This window comes from Onychostoma macrolepis, chromosome 13, assembly GCF_012432095.1.
Source record: "Onychostoma macrolepis isolate SWU-2019 chromosome 13, ASM1243209v1, whole genome shotgun sequence".
Taxonomy (NCBI): domain Eukaryota; kingdom Metazoa; phylum Chordata; class Actinopteri; order Cypriniformes; family Cyprinidae; genus Onychostoma; species Onychostoma macrolepis.
The window spans coordinates 8,089,294-8,106,289 of NC_081167.1; the positions used below are offsets into that span (position 1 = coordinate 8,089,294).

The 16,996-nt window shown below is 37.0% G+C and overlaps 1 protein-coding gene across 1 annotated transcript in view; it reads right to left on the minus strand.

The window, feature by feature from the left end:
- Nucleotides 1-947: 947 nt before the first annotated feature.
- ttc7a (tetratricopeptide repeat domain 7A) overlaps nucleotides 948-16,996 on the minus strand; it is a 54,629-nt gene continuing 38,580 nt past the window's right edge. The window contains exons 17-21 of the mRNA XM_058796868.1: nucleotides 14,968-15,084; nucleotides 14,786-14,889; nucleotides 14,576-14,710; nucleotides 12,286-12,488; nucleotides 948-2,937 (exon numbers count right to left, since the gene is read on the minus strand). Of these exons, the coding sequence (XP_058652851.1) occupies nucleotides 2,719-2,937; nucleotides 12,286-12,488; nucleotides 14,576-14,710; nucleotides 14,786-14,889; nucleotides 14,968-15,084 (778 nt within the window). The 3' untranslated portion in view covers nucleotides 948-2,718. The remainder of the gene's footprint in view (nucleotides 2,938-12,285; nucleotides 12,489-14,575; nucleotides 14,711-14,785; nucleotides 14,890-14,967; nucleotides 15,085-16,996) is intronic.

Sequence of the window (16,996 nt, forward strand, 5' to 3'; positions counted from 1 at the left end):
GACGAAATATGTTAAAAATTAAATGAGAACGTAATGCTGGTAGACTACATTAGCCAATATCATGTTATTATGTATCATGTCATGTTATTTGTATGAATCTCTGAACACATTTTTAACAATTAGGTATGTGCTAATAAAAATATTCTAGCAATGCAATCTTCAACAAAAAAATCAGGTGGTATTACTGTCAATTACTGAATTAAATATTCACATAAAGCATGGGCATTTCTGTCACATTTTTTCTTTTAAATTGGGTTTTAGCATTAGAAAGCCTGCACTAACTCTTCCATGTCATGAAATGCTCAAATTCATAATTTCAGATTTAAACTGTCTCAACATGGATGTGAATGTAAGTTTTGAATTGCATATGAATGTATTTTAGAACAGACAGCATCATGTCATTGACCCATTTAATAGGACCTACGTATTATTCCTGCTGTGAAACATGAATTGTTGTGCAGAAGCAGTAGCGAAACAAAATAATAATGCTCTATAAATTGCATTGTTTTGAACCACTTCCACATTTCAAAACAACCAGAAAGGCCAGAAGACCGGTTTCAAACAATAGAAATGGGAGGATGACATAAATACCATTTAAAGAACACTTGTTCATCTGTGCCAGCAGAAACAGTAGGCATGTACAGTATACTGTAGATGTGTGCAAGTAAACAAGAATCCCACTTATAACACTTACATAACTCAACTCAATGGTCTATGCGTTCGTTCAGTGCTCTCCCTAATTAACATCTTGATCCCGTCATCAAAGAGAACCAGTTAAAATAGCACAGCGCTGTTTTCCATGAGGCTTTAGACCCACGTGCTGAAGATCCAACAGCCTCCCCAGAAACTCAAACAAGGCTCGGCTGCTAGGCAACCAGAGCCGCCCCAGAGAAAGAAGACCAAGGCTTTCACCAGCAGCACTGGAAACATTACATAAGATCTTAAGGGTTGGAGCTACAGGACTGAAACCGATATGCAATGAATACAAGAGAAACTGGGATTGCAAAATAACTCTTTATGAGAAGAAAATCTTTTAAACAACATACAGTACAGAAGATTATTAGGTTTATAAATACTAAAGAATTTAAAGAGTCAAGAATTCAACAGTTTTGTCCCTGAGAAACAAGACTCGGTATCTGAACATGTTGCAGCATATATGCAAAAACTATTGCAGTTAGAAAGAAAATGTGTTGTGTTCAGTCATTCTGTGTTGTGTTTATGTTTTGGTCACAAGGGCGGCGCTATTTTAGTGCTGTGTGTACAGTGTATTATATAATAATAAAGACTTATTACACTACACAAAACACTGGGCTAACATGTTTTTCATCATGCTAAACGAGCTGTAAAAGATGTTAGCTATTTGGTTAACTTCCGCCAGACTGAGGGCCAGATTTACTAAACAAGGCAAATTAGCACTAGAGCACAATTCCAAAAAAGCACAAATGGGAGTGGAAATTTCTGGAAGTGATTTACTGACAATGCTCTAAATAAAGAACACAGACGCAACATCTTATTTCCATGACGACCAACGCAATCTACCAAGAGCAGAAAAATTAGCGTAAGATCGTAAACAAGCAGAGTCCATGCTAATCCTCTGGCATTACAAAAACACTCCCTTCTACCTCACGCTCTGTTCTCTGCGGTGCCTCCTGTTGGCAGCAATAATGCCATGCCAAGCACAAAATGTGTTAAAACATGCTTTTTTGGGGCGGTAAATAATGGCGCAAATGAAAGTAGTAAATTCACTACCGCAAACCATGTTAGTAAATCATGTTGCATAATTCATTTAAATACTCTAGTCCCATAAAATTTGGTGCCTGCATCAGCCGCAAAAATAACTCATTTTTTAAAATATTTTTTCACTGTGCATCTTCAGCAATTCCTGACAGTACTTTTCTTTAACGCTAAAAGAGGGTTTGCGAAATCCAGTCATTATAATAGAAATCCAATTGGACATTTCGACTGGAAGTTTCATGTAAAAAACAAAACCGTTGCCCATGCGCATTTTGCTTGTGTTCAATTTGATCACACAAATATGCTGTGTTGACCAACAGAAAGCTGCTTGGTTTGAAAGTGACAGTGTGTTCAAAGTCACATTTACTGTTGCTAGCTAAAATTCGAAGGCATTTCAATAGAAATTCAAGAATTTTGTGTCAGGGCAAAAACAATCCATATGCAGATTTCTCTTCAGATTCAAGTTTTTCATGTGAATTCACCATATTGAGCAATGGAAATCTGACTGGTTTTAAAGTTAATTCCTGGGTGAGCAGTGCTTCATATACAATTCACAATTGACTTTTTAAGCCCATTAAAATTTGCTAATGTGATCGTGCCTTTATCCACTGAATTAATGAGCGTTCACATTTACAGTTGCTTGGCGAAATTTTGCAGGCGAAATCCAGTCATTTCCACGAGTTTCATGCCAAGTCGAAAAAGTTCCCTATCTCATATTCAAGTTGGTCATGCAAATTCCCAGAGCTGAACAACGGAAAGCTGCTTGATTTGAAAGACATTTCTGGGTGATCAATGCTTTATATATCTTTTTTGCCCCCAAAATTTTGCTGATATTTCACTAATGTGACAACACTTTTAGACCATTCATTAGAGTAAAAAGCCTAAACGTGCAATGTTATTTTTATACAGTATGTGTCATTAAAGTGATTGAAGAACAGCATTTGGTCCAGTCATTCATACACACGTGCATGAGTGTGAGAGACGTCAGAGTTCTCGTGGGATGATGGTGAAGGGCCGTATAGGGCAGCTGGACTCCAGCTCCAGTGCGGTGAGGAAGCAGTCGGGAGCCTGTGCGCTGCCTCTGCTCTGCAGCGCCTCCCCTAGACCGCTCCAGGCCTCGTGTGCCGTGTTCTCCACCTGTATCGCGTCCCTCAGCATCTTCTCCCCGAGACCCACACGGCCTGTGCGCACCAACAACTTCCCCTGTGAACAGGAAGAGAGGGAGAGTAAAGCTATTTTTTGTTCTGTTGTGTAAAGGCGTATTTTTACAGAACTGAACATTTAACTTGTTTTGTGGGCAAGAAAAACATGAGAGTGGGGAGTTTGTGATGTGTGCTGATGTTACACATCACTCTATACATAAAAGTGTTTGTATGGGTAAAGTGGAAAGTGTTAAGGCCTGTTCACGGCAAGCATGATAACTATAAAGATAACGATAAGGATATAGATCTAGATATATAGATCTAGGGGAGGGCAGTCGTGGCCTAATGGTTAGAGAGTCGGAATTGTAACCCGAAGGTTGCGGGTTTGAGTCTCAGGTCTGGCAAGGATTGTAGGTGGGGGGAGTGAATGTCCAGCACTCTCTGTACCCTCAATACCACCATACACCATACTTGGCCACACATCATGTCCTTTCCTATAGTTCCAAAAATCGTTCTCAATATTAAAGAATAGCAGAGTCCACACCACAGCTATAACGATAAAGGCACAGAGAAACAATATCATTGGAATCACTTTCAGAACGATTTTTTTCCAGCTGATAAACGATAAAAACATTGGCGGCCAATCGGAATCAATCCTGCTATAACGAGCTCGAGAATTTAAAGCGGCAGACGAGCGTGCGCTTACAGACGATATCGTTTGCTGGTGTGGACGCTAATATCGTTATCTTTATAGTTATCGTTCTTGGTGTGAATGGGTCTTTAAACTTGTAATCAGTACAAAACAGTTTCAGGGTACACAACAATAACGTACTGTAAATGGAAACATTTTTTCTTTGCATTTTGCAAAAGTTTCGCAAGCAGACAACAACATTGTCAAAAAGATCTCTATTCACACAAATCCATGAAAAAGAATACAAACTTCTGTCATGAAACTCTAGATGGCACAGACCGATAGGTTCTAAATCATTCTGATATAATCACATCATCATTTACATGGCACAGCTGATTGGTTTCTTTTCGCATCAGCAGCCAATGAGCTTGCTGCTCAACATTCAAATACTTGGCTAGTGCTTGCTGTAGCAGTTACAGAGCGCTTTAGAAACCCTCCACCTTCCCCAGCTCCACCTGTCTAGATCTACAACAGGTCATTTTATGTATGTTATATATGGGGGTTATTTCATGTATGTTATATGTGGAGCAGCAGTATTTCTTACATGCTCACAGCAGCATGTCTGTGGATGTATTGGCAGTAGCAAGTCTCAGTACTTGCAGCAGCAGCAGCATAGCAGATCTATTCTGCCAAGACCAAACACATTAACATTGTCATGTATACTACCATGCTAAACTCCCAGAGAATTGTCATGACAGAATTACAAATGCTGTATTATTCATGCCAGGCCAGTAGTTGGCAATATCACTTTGTACAGCAACACTACGCTCCTGCAAACTTATGCATTCCTATAGGCTGAACACGTAAAATGCATGCTCATGACGTCACAGGTTTCACAAATCCGCGGTTTGTTTTCAAAAAGTTGCACTTTGAAACCCATTTTCAAAAGTGTGCATCTTCTATTTACATGCATCTTTGCATGTAAATAAATAGCCAAAACACATAAAAACTATTACATATTTAGTTGAAAACGGTGTCATGTAAAAGGCTATTTTTAAAAAAAGGGTTCATCTGAAGGAAAAAAAACTTTTAAGCCATTTGGAGGTCAAACAAATATAAAAATATATAAAATATGGTCAAAGGTTGATGAATATTGAGGTGCATGTAGTTCAAACAGTAAAGCACGGCTTTACTGCATTTTTTTTTTTTTTTTTGGCCTACACATAACAGTACACGTACATACATACTTGCAGCTTAGTATTACACTTATAAAATGTACAGTCTTCATTTCCTGGAAAATGAAATAAAACCATTTATTATGAATCATGGACTGCTCTCTGTTTGTAAAAGTGCATATATGCATATTTACTAATGCTTTGGCAACGTGAAGCCTTTTCCCCCATGCCAATAAAGCTTGAAACTGAAATCTCAATGTAATTTATATTGTAAATTAATGGTATGGCATGAAAACTGTGTTTAGAACAGCAGTGTATGTTGGTGTGTATGCCTAGAGTTAAATTGTATTACTTTCCCTAATCCTTCCAACAACAGCGTGATTTACTCATTGCAATTACATTTCATCGTCCCCTCTTTCTGCACACATACACACACCGATGCAGAGTTGTATTTCTGGGTGGCAGCACATGACTGCTGATTATGCAGGCACTTCAAAAGCACATCACAGAGAATGACTCCGCTGGGGAGAGAGAAAAGAGAGGAGGGAAAAGCGAGGCAGGAAATGAGGCTCTCACATGCACAAGTGAAAGAAGCAGCCAAAGGCAGAGCATGTTTTGAAAGAACGATCATAACACAGCTGCAGGAATACACTGACTGACAGGCCCGTGGACCAATCACAGCTCAGCAAGAGGCTGTACCGGTGATTCTACGTGGAGGACTGAACAGCAAAGCACAAGCTGGCGGTTTTATAATGTAAATAGACTTGAGGCTGGCACATGTGGACATAAAAGAGCTTAGTTTTATGTAGTGATGTAGAGGTGCCACTTGAAGAACTGACGTAGGGTCACAGCCCTGCATCTGAACTCTGTAATCCAACAGGATACTGATCCCATCCAGCTGGGACCAGCTATGATTACAAGAGTCAGCTACTAGACAGACCATACACACACACACAGTACAAACACTAATTCATGTGTAGACAAACATAGATACATTTGTTAACACACAACTAGATTTACAGAGAAACACAGCAGCCAGGACATTTACACATGCAGAGATCTGTATTCTCGTTGTTTCTCTAATCAAAATAAAACTGGAATCACATTATGACTTGGTGCAGCTATTATGATGTGCAGCTCACAATCCAGTGTTTTCAGTATTTCAGGGCAAGTCAGTTTGCAGTAAATGTTGCTCCACATGAATTCATCTCTACATTTGCTCTGCTCTTTGGGTCACTTATAATGTGCATTTGGGAACGCAATCAGATTTGCGAAATAAAAGGTAGAAATTAAAATATAAATATTATTATTGTAATATTACAGTAATATCAAACTGTTTTTTTTTTAATAATTCTATTTTTAATTTTACAGTGAAATATTACAATGGTAATATTTTTTAATTTGTTTAATATTTTTAATTTAATAATAATAATAATAATTATTATTATTATATTGACATAATATCCAAAAATTTTAGGCCAAATTGTGCAGCCCTACAAAAAGCACAGCAACCTGGAGCTCTTTAAAAATACATTTTAAATCACAAATTTTATCACAAAAATCTCAATTAGATCCCCCTCCCCCATTTAAAAATTAAGAAATTAAAAACATAAATATTAGTATTGTCATTTCACTGAATTGTATTTTTTGATTGTAAAATAAAAGTATTGTTATTTTTCTAAAATACTAACTTTTTAATTTACACTAAAATAATATTATTACAGTACTCATATTTCTTACTTTGCATAATAATAATAATAATAATAATAGTTGTTGTTTTATAATTATATTAATGCATAATTACATAATTTTTGGCCAAATTGTGCAAAGCATCCCTACAAAAAAAAAAAAAAAAAAAAAATAGCACAGCAAACCTCTTTTAAAATGCATTTTATATTTAGCACATTTTATTCTAACAACAAAAAAAAGTAATTAGATTCGATCTTTTGTGGCTTGTGAGTTTGGGAGTGAATGTGCAGGCAAACCAAGTGGTTTCCAAAATATAAAATAAAATGACGCATCCTAAAGGATCCTAGCAGACCGAATTCAACGTTACAACATGGTGACTTGGTGCAAGTGCATGATGACCAAAGCAACATCAGCCTGTGAAAGTGTGAAATGCGCTCTGCCTCGACTGATTTTAATGCATGCCACGTCTCATATGAAATGGCCTTAACACTGGTTCTATGTCTCATTATCAGCTCTCTTGCACCGTATGATACAATTGCCTGGTTGCTAGGCATCCCATAAAGGCCTGAGAAGGAGTGAAGTGTTATAAATAATGTATTTGCATTATCTAATCAACTGACAGGCCAAAGGAAGAGAGCCAGAAAGACGAGAGACAGAAGGCGGGAGGGAAAGAGCCATAAAAAAACAGAGAAAGGACCCAGAGATATGAAAAAGCACATGTATAGGCAGAAAGAGTATCAAATGAGATGCTGAGTCACAGCTCAGTAAATTCATATGACAAGAGATCGTGTTTGACTCACCTCAGCTGACATCCCAAAATGAAAAATACCCAACCAGATGCCCTGAGCAATGACTCAAACACACACGTCCATGTGGATCCCACAGACGCAGATTCATATATGCTGTAAGTGTGAGTTTTAATGACGTGACCAAATGAGTTGTGTAAAAATGGGTCGTATTGTCTATGGTTAAATCAAGCAGAGCTCCTCTGTCCTCAGCTGCACCCTGCCATCTCCCACCCTTATTTAAAGGAGTAGCTCCTCAAAAATGATGCTGATGAATGTTGTTTTATGGCACAATTGGACATAGGAGCTGTTGGCTCATGGGGTGACTCATGGAGTGTTTGAAGCCTCTCCCATATTTTGGCTATATTCGTTTGTGTTTAATGAAATAAAGAAAAAAAATATTTATTTGGGTGGGTAAATCTCACAAAACCTCCTATATACATGCCTGTGTCGTATGAGCCCAAAATAAAAATAAAATACAATATTTTGCTTAAAGGTGCCATAGAATGCATTGATACAATATTTTAAATTGTTCTCTGATATCTACATAGAAGGTATGTGGGTTAGGTAAGGGCAAAAATTATCCAGAAACGGTTATACATGTCCATTTACAACCCTAGGATTTCTCCCTAGAATGAAATGGTCTGTTATTGGCTTATTTGGAAGGGTCAAGAATAATAATGTTAAGCTCTGCTCTGATTGGCTGTTTCACAGTGCGGCTCAAAGCTGAGCTCTGCTCTGATTGGCTGTTTCACAGTGCGGCTCATTTCAGTAGCTCACAGGAAGGAAACACAGAGAGGAAAATATATATTTCAATACTTTTTCTCGCAGTTATATTGTCAGGTAATTATATTGTATATAAAATTCGGGCATCAGGGAGCCACTATTAATATGCTGGGCATTGAAACTGCTTTCAAATGCACGATCGCTTTTTAGTTTCACTTTCACTTTGGAGATTCGCGATCGCACGAACTCTGTTTGTACTATGGAGCGGCAGTACTTACCACACATTTTACAAGATCAGATGCTTGTCAGTGGTGCTCAGGATCTGTAAATCATTCGCCATCATCCTCAGTCATCTCTCCTTACGCTGTTTATGTGGTAAGTGAAATCTTATGTACTGTAATGTAACAGGCTACAGCTAGCAAGGAGCTAACCATGTCCCTTTAGTGGCTTGCGTTATTTTATTAGAACGTGTTATTTGCTTTCCGTGTCTTTCTGAATACAGACACCAACCCATCCCTGCACTTCACATCCCCTGCACAGCCTGGAACATAACATTTATTTCCATGATCTGCCATTTTCGCTGTTGTCCTCGCTTGTTTCTTCACAGTACCTGCAGAATTTCTGATGATTCGGCTGGCGGCTGGCCTAGAACATGGGCGTGCATATGTAAATGTTGGGTGCATAACTATTAGTGATCCTGACTGTTATGTTGGGATACGCCTATTTTTCAGTGGTCTTTTTTATTCATGAGATTTACATAAGAACTAGGAAACAATGGTGTTTGAGGCTCACGGTATGTTATTTCCATGTACAGAACTCTTATTATTCAACTATGCCAAGGTATATTATTTAACTAAAAATACAATTGAAAGTATTTTACATCATGGTAGTATTGGTTGTACTTTGGACTGGTTAGACTGACTAAAAAGAATGATAACATAGCTTTCTTCACTTATTACAGAAAAAAAATACTGTAATGAAATCTATATTTAGAATAAATGAGAATTACAAAAAGAAAAGAAAAAAAAAAAGAAAAAAGGAAAACATCCAGATGCAGCACCTTAATTGATATTTGGTCCTAAAAATATTTATTTTTATTTGTATTCTTTCAATTTTAAAGTCTGCATGAAATGGCATTTTCTAAATGCATGCTATTTTGTATTATTATAAATTATTCACAATTGTCTTTGATCTTGTAATGTTTAATCAAAATATCATAATTCGATCCATTACAATTTCTCTTTGGTGACGTATACCGCATTAGACCACTTAAACTCCGCCCCTTTCTTACAATCGACTGTAAGCTCACATTCAGATCTGCCTCCATCCAATCAACAGCCGATTGATTTAATAAAGTCCCGCCCTACATGTTTTTCTTTTTCAATAATCTTTTCAATAATAATAATATTCATCACAATATGGAAGTAAAGATATGTCTCTACTTTAATTACATCACAACTTCAAGGTGACTTGTAAATGTTTCCATGAGATTTACCTGGTTTTGGAACAGCATGTGAGTAAACTGTGTCATAATTTTCCATTTTTGGGTGAACCAAGAGGCTCTGAAATAAATTGTCTCAGAGGAAGGACAGAAGTAATGAGAGCGCTGCTGCTCAAGTCACAGGTGTCACGAAGAACAGAAAGCTTTAACCTCTCCTTATTGGATCCATCTGATGAATTCCCTCAAACCTCCACCTCAGTTCAATCATATCTGCTTAATCCTGAGAAATCAGTGCTGTGATGCTCTGATGAAGACTGGCTGTGTCTGTGTGTGTGTGTGTGTGTGTGTGTGTGTGTGTGAACTATGCAGGGCATCACAAGCCAGCTCAGAATTAGTTCTCATCAGCTCAGGGAATTGATATTGTACGTCTTTTGTCCAAAAATAGCAGGGATGTGTGCTCTGATTGGCCAGATATAGGGAGAAAATGGCCTAGCTTCACTCCGGTTACTCCAGTGAAGATGAGTAATGAAGGGCCTGACATTATGCAGTCACAATGAGAGCAGAGAGTGGAGGCAGAGCTAATGTTAGCACACATCACTGTGGGTTGTAAAGATGTACGTACTGTACTGCATGTACAGTAAATTGCATATGCAATGACTCAATCACCATATCCCAGGTCTTCAAGGCTTTTCACGCTGATTGACTACCATGAAATATTCATTAATATGAATGTATAATCTCTTGATATTTGGTTGGTCTCTCTTTTGCTTTAATGACAGCAGCATGCGAGTTTGTGTCAAACACGATTTGAGAATGATCAGAAGAACATCATGAGCTTCAATGAAAGCAAGAACATCTCACTGTCTGAAAAAAAAATCACATGATCACAATTGACTAAAATGCCAGAATTTCATTGTAGTCTCAGACTGTTGGATTCAAGTTATTTTAGTATTATTTATTATGCTAACACTTTTGTATAGGGACCAATTCTCACTGTTAACTAGTTGCTTATTAGCATGACTATTATTAACATATTGACTGTTTATTAGTACTTATAAAGCACATATTCTCTATGACCATATTCTACATCTCTAATCCTACCCAATACCTAAACTTAACAACTACCTTACTAACTATTAATAAGCAGCAAATTAGGAGTTTATTGAGGCAAAATTCGCAGTTAATGGTTTGTTAATAGTGAGAATTGAATCTTAAAATAAAGTGTGACCGTAATTATTAGTATTTTGAATTTAACTCTTCCTTTTAATATATTTTCAGTTTTTTAATCTTAATTTTAGTTTAAATTTGAGTAACTCTGTTACTTGCTTTTGACATTTTTATTACTTTAAAAAAATCTATCTATATATATTTGCTTCAATATATTTGCTCTTTAGCATTTTTAGCACTTCAATTTAAACTTATTTATCTCAGATAGTTGCCAAGGCAACATTTCTAATTTTTGTAGTAGTAGTTTTTCATCAAATATTGTATTTTATTTCAGCTTTATTTCAATTACTAGACAGTCATTTCAGGAATCCATGTGATTGGGAATTTCACATGAGTTTTAAAAATTTCCCCACGCAGATTAAAGTTGGATTTGCCAACTCATGTGGATTTGCCAAAAATTACAAATCTTTTTTCTTAATTGAAATAAAGCTCCAATAGAATAAAATAATGTAAATATTTGATGAAAAACTTTAAAAAAAATTAAAATGAAATTTAGTATTGCTGCCTTGGCTGAAAAAGAAGTACTAAAATTACTAACATTGAAATAGCAATAAATTAAAGCTAAACAATAAAATGACAAATAAAAATGACTAAAACTAAAATTAAAATAAATAAACCAACAAAAAAACAAACACAGTATTATAATAGTATAGTACTATAATAGTAGTGATTTTTGTGTTTCATACATATATTATAAGTTTTTATTGTAATTTTAGTTTAAGTTTTGTAATTTTTTTATGTGCTTTTGTCATTATTGTTACAATTTTATCATATTTTTGTAATAGTAATTTTAGTACTTCAATATTAACTTATTTCATATAGTGGTCCCACTTTATATTAGGTGTCCTTAACTACTATGTACTTTAATTTACATTTAAATTAATCATTTGATACAATGCTATTGTGTACATACATGTTTTTACATTGTACTTTCACCTGTATGTAATTACATCTGTAATGAATTTCCGTAATTACATTTATAATTACACTGTTGACCCATCCCTTACACCTTAACCCTGCCTTAAACCTACCCATACCACCAAACCTGTCCCTAACCTTACCCATATCCCACCTCAATAGCAGCAAAAGTGTTTTGCAATACAATATGACCACAATAAGTACATTGTACTTATTTTTTGATGCAATTACATAGTAGTTAAGGCCAGCTAATATAAAGTGTGACCATTTAGTTGCAAAGGCAACATTGTTTATATACAGTATATATATATATATATATATATATATATATATTTTTTTAATTATATATATATATATATATATATATATATATATATATATATATATAATACACACACACAGTGATGGCCAAAATTATTAGAACACTAGTATTTTCAGCAGCTAAAAATGGTTTTAAGTCAGTTATCTCTATCTTTTGCTGTAGTGTGTCAGTAGGAAATATCAGTTTACATTTCCAAACATTATTTTCGCCATTAATTGGACAACAGCCAGTGCTCCACACAGAGATCTGATCTGATCATCATCCAGTCTGTCTGGAATGACATGAAGAAACAGAACAAACTGAGACAGACTAAATCCAGAAGAACTGTGGAGAACAACGTGCCCAAGACGCTTCAAGAAACCTACCTGCAATTTCAGCTTCATTTCATTGATCAAAAATTACTTTAGTTATTGTTTTAGTTGACACTAACAACAGTGGTGTGGGTTGAAGATGTTAAAGTGAGTGTGTGTGTGATGTACAGCATGTGCCACTCACCAGGTGCAGCAGTATGTGGTGTCCTCTGGGGTTGATGGCGAGAGCTTCATCATACAGGCTCTTGGCCTCCGTGTCGTTGCCCCTGAGCTCGGCCACGCGGCCCTTGAGCAGCAGCACCGAGTGTGAGGCGGGGAAGAGAGTTGCTGCCTCCTGCACACAGAACTGAGCTTCCTTCATCCGCCCGTCAGCCATGAACAACTCTCCTGCTCGGCATCACATCACAAAACATAAAACATTATGAGATACATAATTGCACTAAAAATCATAGTATTGCAGTTACAACTTTTCCTTTTCATCGACTGCTTTGTCATATTGTGAGATTCTCTTATTGATATCACTGCATGATGCATGAGTGCATGATGATTCATCTTTATGAAACATCTCTGATTTCACGGCCGTGACACAGCCATCTGGAATATAAACTCTCTCAAAAACGTATCTGCTGTCCCAGCATTAATACTCGCTCAGAGTAAGCAATGAATACCAACAAGCTCCATCACACGCATGTTGCATTTTGTTCTGTCCAGATGATTTCAAATGCAGCTTTGGCAACATTTACGATTGCAAATACATGCTGACCTCCCCCTCCACCCAAAATCTCACACACATGCTCATAGAGGGATATTCATGGTCATGTCTAAATAAGGCCATGTACGGAGCGCTGTGTAAGCATCTGCAGCTCTACTCTGGCATTTAGGACTCACCACGGCAAATAAACTGTGTTCATATCAACTGCTGTCTGTTGTGTGTTTGTGTTTGTTTACACAGAATCCCTGGTGGGACAATTTAGGCAGCAACTACACCGAGAAAGAAGGGTTTACAAACATTTGGAAACAGCGCACAAGTTCATTATAGTGTTTTCAGGACAGCAATGTATTGAAATTTTTCTTCACACTTATCTAAATTAATTCAGACTGAACATACAGACTCTATTCAAACTTTGTTAAGTAGATAATAGGAATAAGAATCAACGTGATTTGGGTGGCAAAAGATAAAAGATTTCCCCATGATTTCTCCAAAAATTTGCAACAAGTTAAAGTTTATCATGTTAATTCAGCAAACATTCAGAAGTCATATATATATATATATTTTTTTTTTTTTTTTTTTTTTTTTATGTTTTTTTTTTGCCTTGGCAACTAAATCAATAAATTGAAACCAAAAATAGAAGCTAAACATAAAAAAAATAAAATAAAAGCTAACTCAAAATATTATTAAATAATATAATAGTATCAGTAATACTAAAATAATACTGGTTTGAAAGTGACATTGCTACACTACTGACAACAGATAATGGACCTTTCTTGCCTGTAAAATTTCGCAAATGTATATTAACACATGTCATACTTTTGGAAAATTCAAGGTGAAAGCTGCAAATTTCCCAATGATTTTGTTGCAATGTTTAACATTCAAAATGTAACTGGCAATGAAGGCGTTATTGTAATATTTGCATACTGGTCATCTTTCCAATGATTATTTGCATAGTAAACTGCCTTTATTGCATGTATTTAACCATGTATAGCTCCACGGTTTTGTGTTGTGTTGATTCTTCAAAGACTACATATGCTGAATGTCATGACAACAATGAAATTAAAATTTTTATTTTAATTAAAAATATTAATTTCACATTTTAATTATATAACAAATACATAATACATATTAAAATATTTAAAGTTATTACTATTATTAAAATATTTAATTTAAAATGATTTATTATAAATGTAATATTATTTATTATAATATGCTAATTTGACACAAAGCGCGTAACAACACTCACACATTACAAATGCGTTCAATGGCCCTTAACTATTTTAAACTATCAGTATGACATCACGGCCATTCTTTATGTCAATGGGCCGCTCTGCCTGTGCTCTCACATTCACTCATTTGTACAGAATCAGGATGTGTCCCATTTTAGACAGGAAATGAACCCATGCCAGAGGAATGCTGGGAATGGGAACAAGAGGGCACAAACACCCAGTATAAGATCCCTGGGAAACACATTTCATGCAGAGCAGCATATAAATAACGCAAAAATAACATCCAAATACTGTCAAAGTACGTCAAAGTCTTCCCAAATGTATTAAGGTCAACAAGTAAAAAGTAGTCTCAAAAAAACATTTTTGTATGATTACAGGAAAGTAATGTCAGCGAACAGCCAAACGGCTATATATGCCTTTCTAAAATATTACATAAATATTAAATAACCGGTAATTTAATCCTGGTAATGTTAATAAAAGTTCCAGAAATAATAGGTTTTAATAATATATTCAAAAAAGAAGTTGAGCCGTACCTGCTTGCAGCCAGATGCGTTCCAGGGTGGTCCAAATGTAGGCGGGGCCGTGCCTGTGGGCAGAGCTGATGGCCGACACCTCTGACATGGCCTGCTCCAGACGGGACACAGCTAGAGACGGGGCGCTCTGAGACCCTGACACGACATGACACACGTCTTAGTCACATAAACACGCACACAATCACACATACACACACTCGTGATACACACCGGTCTCTGTCTCCTGGAAGTCTGGGAGCGTGAGATGGAGGCCGCTGGGTTTCTTGCTCAGCGGTCCGGGATCTGGAGGTATGCTGCTAGTGTCATCCTCCTCACTGGAATAGAGAGCAGAATGCATGAAACCACAGCATACAACACTGACTCACTCACACACGTTACATGCAGCATGTTACCTGAGGCGGGTCAAATCATAGTGACTCTGCCACAGCTGCAGCATTTCTGCACAGGTCTGTAACGCTGCAGCGGGTCCGAACAAAACCTCCTCCAGCTTCACTTTGGTAAAGAGAAGACTAAAACACACAAAGACATTAACAGTTAATAAACTTTGCTTTGTATATTTGATGTAAAATGATCAAACCTGATAATACAGGGTTATATAAATTTCCACTACCATTCCAAAGTTTGAGGCCAGTGAGATTTTTTATTTTTTTTAATTAATACTTTTATTCAGCAAGGATGCATTAAATTGATTAAAAGACATTATAATACTACAATATATATATATATATATTATGTTGTTGTTATTAAGTAAAATTAATAAATAGTTTTTCTTATTTGAAATAAAACTGAAATAATAATAATAATAATTCCTTACATTTATATAGCACTTTTCTAGGCACTCAAAGCGCTTTACATAAATAAAATAGAATATAAATATTAGATAAGAAATTTAGAAGAATTAGTGTTTATACTGAAATAAAATAAACTATATATGTGTCACGAATCTGGTCTGTACTTCCATTCACTCACCACCAGAGGTCACTCACTCACCATCATCCATCACACAGATCACACAGCTGTCACATATTAAAATTGCACTGATTGCACACACAGCTCTCACTAATCACACACTCTATTTCTACCCTGGACTTTCCTTCCGTCACTGCCGAGTATTGTATGCATTATCGCTGCCCTACAGAGCCCTGTTAGTTTTCCTAGTCTTGCCTTGCCTCGCCTAGCCCTGCCTTTGTTCGGATTGTTTCCCTCTGCCTGAACTATCGCTGACGTTTTGGATTACCTCTCCTGTCTCGCCCCTTTGGATACTGTTCGCCGATCGTCAACCCACGCTTGTCTTTGTTTACTCTTTGTCTCGCCCATGTTATACCTGTTTGCCATTGTTTGACCCTGCCTGTTATGACCACGTCTCTGCTCAATAAAAGTCTGCAGATGGATCCGCATTCCGCACGTCTCACGTCTCGTCAGCCCCATAACAGAATACTCGGCCGCACAAGGATCCAGCGGCTTTTCATGCGGATATTGGCCAGGTATGGATACTGCGAGACTGTTATTAACCCTCGAGCAGGGCTTGCGATTGTTGGAGGATTATATACAGGAGTACTTGGAGCTTGCATATTTTTCTGATCTGCCAGACTGTGTGCTCATTGATTTATTTTGTGATGGCATTAACCAGCCGCTCAAATCAGTATTAACCCTTGAAGGTCCCCTTTGGTCTCTAAGTGACTTTATGGATTATGCTCTACTTACTATTGGTTCAGCGTTCACTGTGGGTGTCGCGGAGGAACGCGACACTGCACTCAATTGTGTGATCTCAACCGCGCAAAAGCACGCTCACAAAATGGCGGTCACAACAGCACCCCCTCATGTCCTTGCTACCAGTTATGAGTCAGATCAAGTCACAGTTAATGTTAAAGAGCCCAGTCAAGTCACGGTTGATGTTAAAGAGCCCAGTCAAGTCACAGTGGATGTTAAAGAGCCCAGTCAAGTCACAGTTGATCTTAATGAGCCAAACCAAATCAAAGCTGATCTTCACGAGTCAAGACAAGCCAAAACTGATCTTCACAAGCTAAGTCAAGTCACCGTTGATCGTCACAAATCAAGTCAAGTCAAAGCTGATTTTCACGAATTAAGCCAAGACACAGCTGATCTTCATGTGCTAAGTCAAGTCACCATTGATCGTCACGAATCAAGCCAAGTCACAGCTGATCTTCACAAGCAAGCCAAGTCAAAGCTGATCTTCACAAGCTAAGTAAAATCACCGTTGATCGTCACGAATCAAGTCAAGTCAAAACTGATTTTCATGAGCTAAGTCAAGTCATAGTTAATGTCAGAGAGTCAAATCAAGTCACAATTGGTCGTCATCAACCGAGTCACGTCTCAACTGATCTCACAGAATCTTGCCCCGTCTCAGCTGATCATCCAGAGTCACTTCACGTCTACGCTGACCTCCCAGAGTCACAGCAC